The sequence below is a fragment of the Leuresthes tenuis genome, unplaced genomic scaffold (genome assembly GCF_036924035.1).
Source record: "Leuresthes tenuis unplaced genomic scaffold, fLeuTen1.0.hap1 SCAF_18, whole genome shotgun sequence".
Lineage (NCBI taxonomy): Eukaryota > Metazoa > Chordata > Actinopteri > Atheriniformes > Atherinopsidae > Leuresthes > Leuresthes tenuis.
The window spans coordinates 13,318,331-13,333,600 of NW_027325372.1; the positions used below are offsets into that span (position 1 = coordinate 13,318,331).

Sequence of the window (15,270 nt, forward strand, 5' to 3'; positions counted from 1 at the left end):
TTTTTAAATATAAATGAATGGCCACAAATAGATTGAAATTGGAACCAGATACAACAAGCCTGTCACCAGTATATGAGGCTCTATAACCTTGTGACCATCCAACAGAAGAAATAAGTTAATTTGAAATAAAACTGTATTAGAGTTCAGGTTACACAGCAGAAACTTGCCAAAACCCTGTCAACCTCACACAGGACTGTCCCAGCGCTACACCTGCCTGCCTGCCCTGGCCAAACATAATCGGCATCTTATCTCAGACAAGAACAAATGCAACAGGTCAGTATTTTTAGTTCGGGAAGTCAGCTCCTCATTTTTCCCCAAACTGAATGGTCAATTAAATCCGATTCCAGTGGAGTCAGTCCTGGAACCTCATGGCGAAGGAGCTCCAGTCTTCACATTGTACAGGCTTCCCAGCTGTTTGTGCGCGCCAGTGGGCGGGCTGCAGAGATGAACTAACAACTGGGTGGAGTTAGAGGCAACGCTTTTAGGAATGGGTCCCAAACCTATTTAGTTAGACAGCTGAGTTAAGGAAGGAGAGCTGGAAGCACCTGATGCTATCTCTGGGACAATCCGCTCCATGTCACTGTCCTCTTAACTGTCGCGAGATAAATCTACCTCCGGGCTTCATCACTGTCGACTTTTTCTTCTGTTTTCTCCTCTGAGAAAAGTTCCAGCTGATCTCTCCTTTTCTCCACCTTCACCCAAAGAATCACCGATAAGGAGACTTTGCACTATCTTATTTGTAATTATTTCTATTTATTGTATCTTGCACTAACGATGCACACCACGCAAAAGGACACGACCTACACGAAGATTTTTGTCGGGGGTCTTCCCTACCACACCACGGATTCAAGTCTCAGGAAATATTTTGAAGTTTTTGGTGAGATTGAAGAAGCGGTGGTCATTACCGACAGACAGACCGGAAAGTCCAGAGGTTATGGATTTGTAAGTATCACTTCCTAATCGCAATCGACTCTTCGCGGAATTGATTAGAAAACCTTTGAGCGCAGGGAAATTCCTGCCACCGGATCGAGTCCGCCAATGTGCACGGCTGTCGCTGTCTTTCATAATGTCATAATCATAATGTCAAACTAACAGTGATATGTCAGGCTTCGGTCATGAGGTGTTTGTGTTTTGATAAATAGGCCCCAGTTTATATTTGTCACTTGCTTCTGTTGCAACCTCGCAACTTGTTGCGCGCTGGTATGCGCCCGGACACGTTCTCCGACGCGCTGCCCTCTAACTGACAGCTGCGTTTGGCTGAGAGAAACCTCGCGGTTATGTGTCACGATGATGCAGAGCAGTTTCTCAAAACTTGTAACATCGGACAAACAACTTGCTCCAACTTGTTATCACAACTGTTTCAGACGCAGCTTGTTTTCACAAGCGTGTCCAGTTACGCCCTTGATTCATTTAGACATACATCGGTTTTTGTTCGCATACATCAAATTGGCTGCACAACGACACGTTTAACGGGGCACTTCGCCATCCTCTGAAACAGTGTAGTTAGATTTAGGTGGAAACTCATATGAACAAATAGCTGTATTTCTTTACCAGAAGCAACATTTTATTGTGAAACGAAACTGCATTTGCTCCAACTTGTTCTTCAACCCTTTCTTTATAGTTGCATCTTTACCTTATTCCTGTGTTTAGAGAAAACCAAACAAAGAAAGCCAACAGGAGAAATTAAGATTAAAAACAAACTTTTCTGTAACAACTTAAAAATGTTTGTTCTTCTTTAGTTTAATTAAGAGGCAAAATGATCACTCATCCCTGCCAAAATTTCTGTTCTGACTCATACACGAGTGACATACATGCCTTTCTAGATGCTTGTGTGCACATCTGAACACTAATCACTTGTGCATCATACATATCCATATATGCACTTTGTTACACAAGTATATAAACAGTCCTTGTTTTTTTTATTCACATATACAAAGAGTGATTGATTGATAAATACAAGGTTTACAATTCATTAATTCACTCCACTGATTTCACCTTGACTCAAAGTTTCAGGCTCAGTTTACCGCAAAACTCTGTGGAGTAATGATGTAATGGGAGTGATCAGAAGTCGTCTTAGCTTGGCTCTTTTTCAAGTTTCATCTCGTCCACGTGAGGGTGATAAATGTGTGTGTGCTGCCAAGTGCTTATCAATGTCAGAGGCTGGCAGGACTCTTACACACACCTGTTTACTAAATGTGTTTTCTCCTTGTTTCACTGCACAAGCACGTACATGTCATAAGTTTAGATTGATCTATTAACAAATAATTGTCCCTGCAAGAAAATTAAACCTCAACCTGTCTTAAACACCAGCCTCAGTGCTCTGTTTCTCTGCTCATCAGGTGACGATGGCGGACCGTTCGGCCGCAGATCGGGCCTGCAAGGACCCCAACCCAATTATCGATGGCAGGAAGGCAAATGTTAACCTGGCCTACCTGGGGGCCAAACCTCGTGTAATGCAGCCAGGTAAAAAACGCCTCATTTTCACCTTAGGGTTTTCTTGTTTTCACAGGTACTCGAAGATGTAGAAATAGGCTAGCAGGTTATTAGGTTGCAGATACTCAGCTTGTATCAACGAAGAAAACAGTAGTGTGGGTTCTTTAAAAGGATTGAAAAATATTTTGTTTTGCAGGTTTTACCTTTGGTGTTCCACAAATTCATCCTGCGTTCATCCAGAGGCCTTATGGGTAAGAACCAGTTAGTTTACTAGTATTTTAGAGGATTGTTCAAATATAAAAGTGACTTAATTATTGAAATACTTCTCAATTTAACATGTCATTTTTACAATTGGTTTGATTTTTCTGGTATTTTACCCCCATCAAAAAAAAAAAAGAGTGATTGATGATGATCAGAGGCGGATGAAAGTAACATTAACCATTAATTTAATCATCATCCACCAAAAGACACATTAAACTGACACTCTTTTCTTGTTTTTAAAATGTGAATGAGTGTCTATACATACCTGTGTATGTGTGTGCTGAGTGGATTAAAAATGGAAACTTACGGCCTGACTCAATGTCCTTTCTCTGGTTCGACAGGCTCACTCTCGCTTAAGCTAACAGTGCTGGTTTGTGGAATAGTTCTGCGTGCGTAATCACAGATCAGAGAAGGGAATTACCTGTAGAGTCAAACGCACACAAACAAGCTCTCAAAATGGTGATTACAGATGCATGTACGTGGGTTTCATTTTGACTTTTTCATTTTATTTGAATAGAACTTAGCTTTGTGTGCCGTTATGAAGTGGTGTTGTTAGCTAAACCGTGTGCTTTCTTACTTTAGTTGGAAAAAAAAAATAATAAAAAAATAATTGGATTGAATTTTTGGGGTGTTCTTTCTTCTTCTTCTTTTTTTTTTTGTGGAAGCGTGTCAACTTTGCCAAAGAGGTGCAAAGTCTTTTTTGTATTGTGTTTGTTTTATCATTGCTTTTAACTTGTGATTTTGTTTAACAGGATGTGCTGTTGTGTTGTCTTGTTTGAGTGAGAGGTGAATTTTTTTCTGGATGGAGTTTGTTTTCCCTACCCTGTCTTTGCCCTGAATCCTTACACTTTACCCTCCGAATAACAAAATCCGTCTCTGCTTGTCTGTAGTTAGATAACCTTCCCAGTGTTTCTCACATTAACACGACAGAAACATACATTTACGATGAAAGCATCTCACTTTGTCAGCATATAAACGTTTCCTCTTAGCTATTCATTGTCTCATGATCAGGTGGCACCATCAGAGAAGTGGATGAGGGAATGTCAAGCCTTTCAGCTAATATGTGAGCTGTGCTGCATTGTGTGTGTGTGTGTGTGTGTCCGATTGGTACATATGAGTATGGGGTCCTATTGTGTTTGTACGTGGGCCTTTATCCATCCACATACATGCATGCTCAGTCCAGCTCAGCTCACCAAAGTCTCCAGTGTGACACAAACAAATGTCTGGATGTCTCTGTCTCTCCCTTATTCTCTTGCAGCGAGGTTTCGTCACATGGGCTTGTGGAGTTAAGGAAAACAAGCGCGCCCATTGTGCCGCACAAAAGCCCTAAATGCTGACGCTGCAGTCGCATGAAGCTCTGAGTTGTGTGTGTCATTGTGTGTGTGTGTTGGGGGGGGGTCCATCGAGGGTGTTGGCGCTGTCTCTCTGACATGTAAAAGCAGTGAGGGGGGCATTTAAACTGGGCTATGTGGCTGTTTAAGTAGGATATGGTATGTCCATTGACATACAAGTTACCCATCATACAGTATATATGACACAGAACCATCTGTCACTTAGTACATGTATTTAAAATATGAAGATGTATTGAAGCAAGCTAGTGACAGCAGTATTGCATCAAGTTCTAAACAAATTTGAAAGGCACCCACAAATACAGATTTGAAAAAATTTACTCTGTACAACAAACCAGCCAGATTTGAGCCATGAATATTTGACATTTTGAGTTTGTTTATGGTAAAAACAAAATAATAAATCATAAATGTGCCACAAATCTTTTTTTAATCTTTTCAGCATCTTAGATACGCCCCATGAAAGAGTATTATCTTAGAAAGGGGGTTGCATTGCAACCAAAGGAAGGAGCCAAAGAGGTTACTTGTATTGGCTTTTGTCACCAGTCGGTTGGCCCCTGATAATTAAAGTTGTGAGTTTGTGATGAAGTCATTAGGAGCATGTTTTAATGTTTAAATGTTATGGCAGCATATGGGGTTGTGTTACCGTGTTCACCACATTCAGTGTAATGTACTACCCTCCCTTGTGTTATTTCTGAATTTGTCACTTGAGATTCTCTAAACGCTGCAAGTCCACCACCTCACGTCATCAACCTGTTGGCCCGATTAACGTGGTGTGATAAAAGCTAATGGCTATCAAAGCATTTATCAACTTGGAACTGGGACTGGAGATGTAATTCGAGTTAACTTTGATGTAAATTGTGATGCTAATTGTATTCTTCGATCAAGAAACTTCTCACCACAAACTGGATATCCATCTGTGGAGGGTCTTTCAATACAAGTATCTAAGGAATACACCATAGTTATGATAAACCAAAAACAAACAGCAAACTCTGGCAAAGATATTGCCTAATCCACTGACAAATGGTGGAGCGAAAAAATCTGATTTACATCTGTATCGATAGAGCTAGTTGTGCCTTCAGAGGTGATGATGATGATCAGAATGAATGATTTTAGCTAACATAATGACTCAGAGCCTGTTGGTGCAAGAGATCTGTCTGATGCAGCACCTGGTGGCCATCAGTGTTACTGCACTGTGAGGCACTTCCTCATCGGCTTCACTTTTCAGACCTTGTTGGTGTCCATCTTTAATGTACAGTTTATGATTCCAGTACACTCAGTGGTGACTTGGTTACAGCTTGGATAGTGTTGCGCTCTGTGTTTTCTGTTGTTAATAGACTTCCATACACGGTAATTAGTAAAGGTTTAACATAAAACTCAGCAAATGTTGGGTTATGGCTTTTACGTCTTACTGTGTTGAGAGACTGGACAATAGATACATCTGTGACTAAATAACAAAGGCCATGTGGAAACAGCACAGTTGTGTACTGCCTACAGGTAGCGCAACATTCGGACAAACAAAAAGTTTGATCATTGACATAGTTACTGTGGCGGATTAGATTTTCTTATTTTATCACCATCTCCATGGAGAGGTAATTTTGTTTTTAAGAGCGCTACTATGGACTGGTCGGCCAGAGCTTTGCTCTGCATGGTCGCAAACTCCATTTATTCCATGAATGAGCCTGTTTGTGTGGTACTGTGCCCTTACAAACCAGCAAGTACTGTGTTGGAAGAAAACTGGAGATAGCTGCAAATGCACTGAGCTGAAACATTATTTCAAGGCTGGTGGAAGGAGGTACATTCCATTAAAAGTTATTATTTATAAGATCTGCTTGAGCTGAAGCCTCTATGATCAGCCACATTCAGAGAGTACTTTTACTGAAAACTGTGCATGTGAAAGCTGATCTTTTAGGGTCTTTGACCAGTGTGGTGCATTCTGTTCCCACCAGTCATAGAAAGGCCAGAAGACATCCATTGCCCCAGGCTGCTCTTAAAAACAGGTTTCAGTGGACTCAAATTGTTTCATTGGAATGAAAGGATGTCATGAGGACAGGATATCTCAGACTTTATACATTGTTTTCTGTTTCAAATACTATTGTTTAAGCAAAACAATACACAGGCTCATACCACACCTAAATATAGATCTTTAACTGCAGTAGGAGCTAGACATCACACAAAATAAAGTTTTTTTTAAAAAGAATAAACAGATGAGGAATGTGGAATGCCATAGTGGTGCAGTAGGCATTTTATATGTGTGTTTACATTTTTATTTTGTTCTTAAAGTCTTAAAAAGGTGATCAGTGAGTTCAACCTGTTTCACCAGTAAGTCTGATATTCTGGCATAGAAAAATATGTCAAAAATCATACATCATATTATTGGTTATCTCAAAACTTTTTCTCTTCTTAGTTTGGGTCATATCTCACAGTTAGCCAACCTGTAAAGCTAATTTTATCCTTGCTGTTCTTAATCTGGCAAACTGGCAGCACGTGCCAAAGTTTATGTGTCAATACCTGGCACATCAGGTTCTTTGGCGTCGTTTTGGGTGATGATGCATTTCTTGGTTTGTGCAACCTATGTCATTCAGGCGTCTTTACAACTACAAAAACATTTTTAAAAAACCTGCATCATCGTAAAACAAATAAGTAGACCCTGTGTATTTATAATTGGGATGTTTAAGATGAAGGCTGCAGCAAATCCAGCACACCTCAGATGCTGCTGTGTTGGCGTCATAATTCACTGTGTCAAGTATAATCTGCCCATTAAAAAGGGACTCTTTGCACTTAGAGCTTCCCAGGCAACAGCACAGCTATTACATTAGCTCAGAAATGAAAGTGATTGATTTTCAAAGAACATATATTTAGCTTTTTTTTTTAAAGTTAATTTTTTTCTGGGCCTGGTGGGGGGTTCTTTTTGTCTAGTGTCCTGCCAAGCCTTTATAATAAGAGGAAACATCGAAAAATCATTCTCAATAATTAAACTTATGCTCTTATAACCTTACTATATAACAGAATTACAGCACCTTGTTCCCACATTTGTCTTGCGTGTCATTTCCAGAGCACTTGCATAAGATACTTTGGTTTTGATGGTTGCATTCAATTATCAAATAGGAGAGCTTCACTAGATCTTGTGTCATCAGCAGTATCAGTAATGTTATTTTACAGTCCAATGTAGGTCATGGCTTGGAGTAATTTGTTCTTCTGTTCTTCTTCGTTTTTTTTTTAATAAATCTTGCAAAAATGTTGCATTACACAGGTAGCAAAAGCTATTACCATGCCTGTGTCAGATATTTAAGATCATTCAGTGATTTCACTTCAGAGTGTGAGAGATATCCCACTCAATCCCCCTGACAAACCTGCCTGAACCTGCTGAGTTGCATTAGTGTAGGTTTCAAAGCGGAGTTTCAGCATCACATGATGACATGAAATGCTGTTTCAGAAGGTTTTCCTGTTAGTTTCACTGAAGAACAATAAATCTTTTTAGAACAGGAATTTTGTTCCTAGCCTTCAAAAGTGGGTGTAGTCTCTCTGTGTGTGTGTGTGTGTATGTATATGCATAGTTTCTGTGTTGATTACAATAACATCACATCATTTTCCTTACATGCCCTCTTTCATAGTTGTCACCTTCCCTTTTTGTGTTGTTTTCTTTCAAGCTGACTGGATGTGCTGTGACCTTGGTTTTGTTGTAATCAGTGTAGTCAAGTTGAAGCATTTTCAAAAAAAAAAAAAATTTCTTCCTCTCTGACGCCCTACTGTTTGTGTTTTTCCTGCTTCTTTCCTGGTCCACTGTTTTTGGTTGAGATGTGGGTTGGATTGGATAGTGGAGTGCTCACAATAGGGTTGCCACGATAGATCCTGCCTTTCACTCTTTAAGTTTTTTTTGTAACTACTCTGTTCTCTCCAAATCCAGAGTCCAAAGTGACCACCTGAGGTCCACCGATTATATTCCTATGGTTCTCTATTAAAAGATTTATGAGGCATCTTTATTCAGACACTTGGCTGTTGTTGCAGTTTTGTTTTCATATCTGTTAAGCTGACACTTGTCAATCTATTTGAAGAGGCTAAGTTAGAATCTGGCTTTATGTTACAGGAAAATGAAATCCAAAACTTTAATTTGCACCTTTTTTAGTCAAAGGGTAACTTTGAATTTCCTTCATAGAACCCCATAGAGTTTGAACTGTCCCTTTATGCTATCCCACTGAGTTTCCAGGCCTTATACAGTTTTTGGGGTGGGACAAGGCTATGTCATGGAGAGCAGAATGCACTCATTGTTCAGAACTGTTTATTTAATCGAAACATCCCTCTCGGTGCAGAACCTAGTCCCAGCTCCCCCCACTGCTTCCCGGCTCTTTGTCTCAGCACAGAGGGGGAAATGGCCAGCAGTGTCCCTTTTTAAAACTGTCCAGCTGTCAAAGTGGCAGTGACATTTTCACAATGCTTCCCGAGGCTCATCTCTGTTTGCAACCCCACCCACAGCCTGGCACTGTAAGCCAACCCCATCTCTCCACTCTGCTCCAGCAGGCAGATGCAGGTTACTTATCCCAAACTTGTGCTTTATTTTACTTGTCATCTGACCTCCCTATGCCTCATTGTAGTTCTGTCTCTACAATTCAAAACAAACCATGAGAGGGAAAATGAAAACAGTCTTCCAGATTTTAGGCTATGAAGAAGATGACATCACTTCCTCCAAATGTATCTTTTCAAATGTGGTTTTTCAGTAGATTTTTAGAAGCCCAGAGATAAAACACCTCTCAAGTTTTCCTCACCTTCTGACCTTCTTTTCACAGAGTTTTCTATTTTGGCAACCCTATATTGTCCTAATTCCTACTAGCAGGCATATTTTTTTTTGGTGTTTGGTTCTTGACTGGTGGATTGGGCTGGGTGGTGGGGGGGGTGGGGCGGGGTGCGCTTGGCCGCAGTGTGATGGAGTTGGGTGGATTTTTTGGGCTCTTAATCTCACATTTTGTTTGGTACTGAAAAAAAAATGATGTGACATATGTATGTTTTTCCCACAGCATCCCTGCACACTATGTGTACCCTCAGGCCTTCGTTCAGCCTAGCGTGGTCATCCCTCACGTGCAGCCTGCAGCTGCTGCACCTGCCACCCCATCTTCCCCTTACATCGACTACACCGGAGCTGCGTATGCACAGTATTCTGCTGCAGCCACCGCTGCAGCCGCCGCAGCCTATGAGCAGTATCCTTACGCAGCCTCTCCTGCTGCCACAGGCTACGTCGCCACCGCCGGCTACGGCTACGCGGTCCCTCAGCCTTTAGCCACTGCCAACCCTGGATCAGCCGCTGCTGCAGCCGCAGCCTTTGGCCAGTACCAGGCTCAGCAGTTGCAAGCCGACCGCATGCAATAGCAGCCACTGCAACTGTTGGACAAGCAGAGAGAGGAGACCCACCCACAGTGGAGTCGTTACAAGGAGACAAGAAAAAGAAAGAGGGAGTGGCCTCAAGAGTGGGAGTGTCAACAACTCCAAGATTGAGTTGCTTTAAAATGATGATGATGGTGGTGGTGGTGATGGTAGTGCTGACGATGGTGAGGTGGAAACTTTATACAGTAACTTTCCAACTTGCTGTGCTTCAACCAAAAGAGCAGAAAATGAAAAAGAGTTGCAGAACAAATAATGAAAATTATTCACTATTATCATTGTTGTTGTTATTACTATTATTATTATTATTATCATTTATTATTATTGTAGTAGATTACTTATTTTTAGAGAAAGTATACAGGAGCTAAACCCAGTGGTTGGTATACTGTAGATGTTCAACTAAGCCTTTAAGTCCTATTGCTGTCTTTAACGTTAGTTTAGGAAATCGCTCTTTTTTTCACTTGTCGTGTTCCACAAGTGTTTTTTATTTAAAGCCCTCATAACATTTATATTTATTATGTTATTATTACACATTGAGGGCTCTGCTTGTTCTTTTTGTCTTTTAAAGTGCATTTTTGGAGTTAATATTTTCTGATAATCAGGGAAATGGAACCGTTTCCAATGTGTTAGCTATTGTCATGTGACCTCTGTCAGGAAGAGTCATAACTCGTCATGTCACACACATTTGAAGAACTACCTTTTTATCTTCCTGATGCTGAATGTCCCTTTTTTTTCTTTTTTTTTTACTGAGTCTCGACCTCTTGACCTATGCAAAGCAAACAAATCACCATGAGACAAAAAAAAAAGAAAAAAAAAAGAGAAAACAAAGAAGAGAAACAAAAAACTGAAAATGTCATCAACTCTGACTCTTGGACTTAAGGGGGACTTGACAAACAAAACAAAAGCACTGACAAAAGAAGAGAAGTTGGAATCAGACAATGAGAAACACTAAATCTGTTGCTTTTCCACATTTTGCTCACATGTATACATCCAGAGCTGCACACATAGCAGTGAAAAAAAGACAAAGGCAGCACGAGAAAGAAAACGAGGAAGAGCAGCTGCTGGTGGGGGTGGACGGAGCCGCTCCAGCGCCGCACAGACGGATCACTCTGGAAAGAACGCATCACTTGTGCTCGTTTGTTGAGCTGTCACATTTTAATCCCCGGCCAAGCCCTTTGGGAACCAACTTTACACCCCTCCACCCAATACAGAGCCCCACGGCGGAGCCCCCACCACCCACCCCCCTCCAGTCATTCAGCGCTGCCGCTGTCAGCATTTCCATCTCTGTGCTGCTGCAGTCTGCTGTCAGGTACACAAACACTTTCACCAAAGCCCCCCCCCCCTCCAACAACTGGCCTGCCTCATGTCTGTCAAGACCACCAAGTGGGGTGGAGAGGATGGGGGTTTACTCTTTGATGTGATGTTGGTCTGTGTGCCTTACATTTTAACTGCTATTTAAGAGGAAAAAAAACACAAAAAGAGAGAAATCTACTATTTAAGATATTTATTTTTGAGGGTTGACTATGTTTACCCTCTGAGAGTAGAGACTTAGTGGCGGTACTGTATTAATAATATAATTATGTACTCATCTCAAGGCATAGATAAGTTATTGATTAGTTTTATTATCATTATTATTATTATTATTATTAACAAACTCAACCAAAAATGTTGATGTAGGAGTTATTTAAAATACTGTTATGTGCACTGTACTTTTGTTTTTTATCTTTTTGATCCTTTAGAACATGACATTAAATATTTGCTTAATGCCTTTTGTATGGAACAACTTTATTTAAGTGCAGGCCCATTTGCATGCAGATTGTACTCTGCCTCTTCTGTGTTTAGATAAGAGGAAATAATAATAACTTTGACAAAAACAAGCAAAAATGCTGCTTTTCTCTACTAGAATGTATAGTCGTTGTTGAGGGTTCAGTAGCTGTGCTTCTTTTGCTTCATATTCATCAGATGGACTGTTTTACACTGTTGGGAATTTTTATACTTGAACTCTTTCTTACAAGGGAAATATGAAAAATAAATGACAAAAAAAAAACTTTTAGAAGAAGCTTTTCATTGTCACTGGATGAAGGCTTGTAAAGTGTTGCTATTTAAATGCAAAGGTCCTGTTGATATTAAAACCTTTACTTTCAGAATTTCAACATCATTTACTCATATGGGAATAAAATGTTCTATATTTGAAAAAAAACAAAACATGGTGGTGTTTCTTTTCATGAATCCCACGTCATGTTATTTCAGTGTGAAACACATGATGATAGTTTTACATACATACAGGAGCTGTTTGTCCTTCTGTGATCATCTTCAAGTGCAGGCTTTTATTCTCCACATACACCATGTCATCAAAGAGATCATAATATGCTTTTTTAGTGGGTGGTTTTCCCTTTCCTTCTATACATTATGGAGGTCTTTAACACCATTGCAAGTTTTTTTTTTAACAGAAGACAGATGAAAGTTACTCAAAACTGCCACAAATACCTCATATTTTCTTCCTTTACTCATCTACACCACCGTGAAACATAGCAGTGTAATTCTTGCCTCGTGGCAGGTTTGACACACCTCAAACAAAGAATGAACAGCTGCCTCCCTTTTCACCAGTTTTGACCAGTCAGCTGACCAGTCAGAGCGGACCTAAAGGGACAGGAGCAAAGGCAAAGTATTTCATAGAAAACGTGACCAGAGTTGGTGCAGCTTTGTGCATGTTTTTCACTGACAGACTACACTGTGACACTTGTAGACACTTTCTCGTCGACCGTCAAAGTGAAAACATGAACCTGTAAATAAGCATAAAATGGGCTCTTCAATACACAGTATTTTCTTCCTGAAATGTAAGGACTTCCATAAAACAGATCATCTGTGATGTGTAAATGAGCTAATCTTCTTTTTTTAAATACTGAAAGAATGAAATGATGAAAGTAAATGAAACTCATGTAGTTCTCATAGATTACAATTTCAACATTTTGATATTCGTGGCTACTGTTAACGCTTCCTTCTGCACGCTCAGGATGGGGGATTTGAATTGAAGAGATGTTTTGATACAATGTGTTGGTTTCCTTAGCTAGACAGCTGTATTTTTATTGGCTTCGCTAGAACTGGACTAATTCAGATTTTAATTTGTTTGATTTGACTGCGTTATGATTGTAATACAATGAACTGCATTATAATTGGCTTGAGATAGACTGTATCTTTGGAGTGCCTTTGAGATGACGTGTTGTGATTTGGCACTACATGAATAAAACTGAACTGAATTGAATTAACTGGTGAGTAAAATCCCGTGGCATGCCTCACAAAAGTGATGTGCACAGGTTGGATTTATTTTGATGAACAAAACATATCGACATTCTTGAGGGAATCATCTGTGGTTGCAAATTTGATGCAACAAGCCACAGCTTGAAAACTGAGCCTAGTTTGTTGGCCAGCTGGGTCAGTACCATGTACAACTTTGTTCGCCCAAATAAACACAGAGATTAGTAACCGCATCTGTGGGTATGGATGGTGGGTTCAGAATGACTTTGATGCTACTCTAACAGGAGCAAGTGGCTGCATATATGAACTGAAACTACTGTCATCAAAGGTGGATTATCAAACAGTTGGCCGAGACATGGTCACCCCACCACGGAACAAGCCACCCAGAACAAATAGAGACACAACTGATTTGTGGCTACAGCTGTATCTTCCATATGTTTTGCATAATTTTATGCTGCTTTGAGATCATTTATGCATCTCTATATGGCTGTTTTTGCATCTTTCTGGCTTCCTCTGGTTGTTTCACATCTCTTTGTGATAATTTTATGTCTCCTCCATGTCTCATTTTGTGTAAATACTGAATATTGCATTTCTCAGCAGAGAACAGATATGACCGTTGGCCCTATGACTAAAACTACTGTTCGGAAACAAAAGAGGTAGCAGATCATCGAGCAATTTGAGCTCAATATATAAGTTTTGCACAGTTTACATGTGTAAAAATTGATCTCATGTTCCTTTGTTATGTTACTCTTTGGAGCTCCATGTCCTACTTTTATTTATCTGTTGAAAATGTGTGTGTAATTATTTTCGAGCCTGCAGTATGACGCATGCTAGATGCTGCTGCGCTCCTCCTCGCCGCGAGATTGTCTCCAGATGATACAAGAAACACTAAAGTTAATGTCACATCCAGGCAGGTTTTTGCGTGGGTACAAGTGACACACGATAAGCCCTCTGAGGACTCATCTATCAATGTTTGATCAGTTGCCTCATTAATAACTTATGTTGAAAAGAGTGAGCTGCTCCTTCGCTGCCTTCTTTCACTCCACTCAGAGGAGTATTTTGGTCACCGGTGAAACATGAAACCGGCCACATATTGAGGGTGGTGGGTGACCATGACACAGCATGGATGCAACAAGGCCTGATGGGTAAAACAGTCGCGGCAGCTGATCGAATGACAAGAAGAAAGGTCTTATTTCATTCAAAGGCCTATGTGGAGCACTGATGATCTGACCTCACAGTCCAGTTCAGTTCTCATGAGAGGAATTGGTTTTAAAGATGTTATACAATAAGTATCTGGTTTGTAAATGCTTTATGAGTAAATTATAAGCCATAAACAAGGACGTTGAAAATACAGTTTTTTCGGCAACAGTAAACATTTTAAACAGGCCTGGCCTGGTCAGAAGTCAGTTTAGCACTCAGACTCTTTTACAACAGAGCCAGCTGTTGTAATACATGCAGAATATGGATTGTTTTGCTGACATAAGCAAGACTTCCCCTGAAAGAGATGTTGTCTGCAGGGCAGCTTCTCTCACACCAAAACGTGTATACAGCATTTAGCATTAACGGCGCCTTCAGCTCTGTGCAATTTACTCATGTCTAATTCATACCACTACTATCACAGGTGCTGGGTTTAGGTCTGTGTGCTGACAGCAAGCTGTATAAGCTCTTCTTTAACCCAATGGAACAATAACCTTTCAAAATTTGAACTGTTTAAACATTTCATGTCTTTATTATCTTTCCAAACTTTTGAAAAGAAATAGGTTATATTTTAATTCTTCCCATGGCACAGCTGCCATGATGAGAACCTTACAGGCATACAAATATCTCATATTTTCCTTAAAGTTATAATGTCTATAAAGCAGTAATAGTAGCCATAGTGAAAAATGGACTGTGAAAAATCTCGTGCCATAACCGTAGCTTTGTAGACGTTGTTATTGGTTAGGTCTTCAAAGAACAACACTATGAAACAAGCTTAAAGATGATTAGTTATACAAAAACAAACAAGTGCTAAAAGCAACACTGTGAAAGAGACAGACCAAAAACAAAGCACAAAAAAGAATAGAAATAGCATAAATAGGCAAATAAACCCTTCAAATACTAACTTAAAGAGTTAGATCATAAAGAGTAATGGGATATACATATATAAAATATGACTAATATAAAATTTGACTAATTTGTTCAAATGAAATCTTACCTCAAGGCTTTAATGTTTTTTTAGTTGTATTTAAATCTATTTCTGAGGCCTTTCGATAAAGAAAAACAAAAACACAACAGTCTAAATGTTACATAAAGCTTTGTTGGTTTTCTTTCGTCATTAACTGCTCCTCTTATAATGGCTCCTTATGTAATGCATTTCTAAAACCATTTAAAGTGTTTACACAAAAATATATCTTATTATGGTAAGATTTGTGAGCCATGCCAACAAAAATGTTTTGTTTTTTCTTTCTGAGTTCTACAGTTCTAGCATCTTGAGACTGCATCTTACATTTTGCCAGTAAGGATGTAAATCGTGTATTTACACCAGCTTTTCACGTATAACTGCTGTCTCCATGTTCTCATGGGGACTTTGAAAATGGGGATTTCCAAGGTGAGGATCAAACTG

The 15,270-nt window shown here is 39.8% G+C and overlaps 1 protein-coding gene across 1 annotated transcript; it reads left to right on the forward strand.

The window, feature by feature from the left end:
* Positions 1-389: 389 nt before the first annotated feature.
* On the forward strand, positions 390-11,612 carry rbm24a (RNA binding motif protein 24a). Its single transcript, XM_072370446.1, has 4 exons — positions 390-942; positions 2,340-2,463; positions 2,630-2,684; positions 9,053-11,612. The coding sequence occupies exons 1-4, from the start codon at positions 775-777 to the stop codon at positions 9,399-9,401; spliced, it is 696 nt and encodes a 231-aa protein (XP_072226547.1). The 5' UTR covers positions 390-774; the 3' UTR covers positions 9,402-11,612.
* Positions 11,613-15,270: the final 3,658 nt, after the last annotated feature.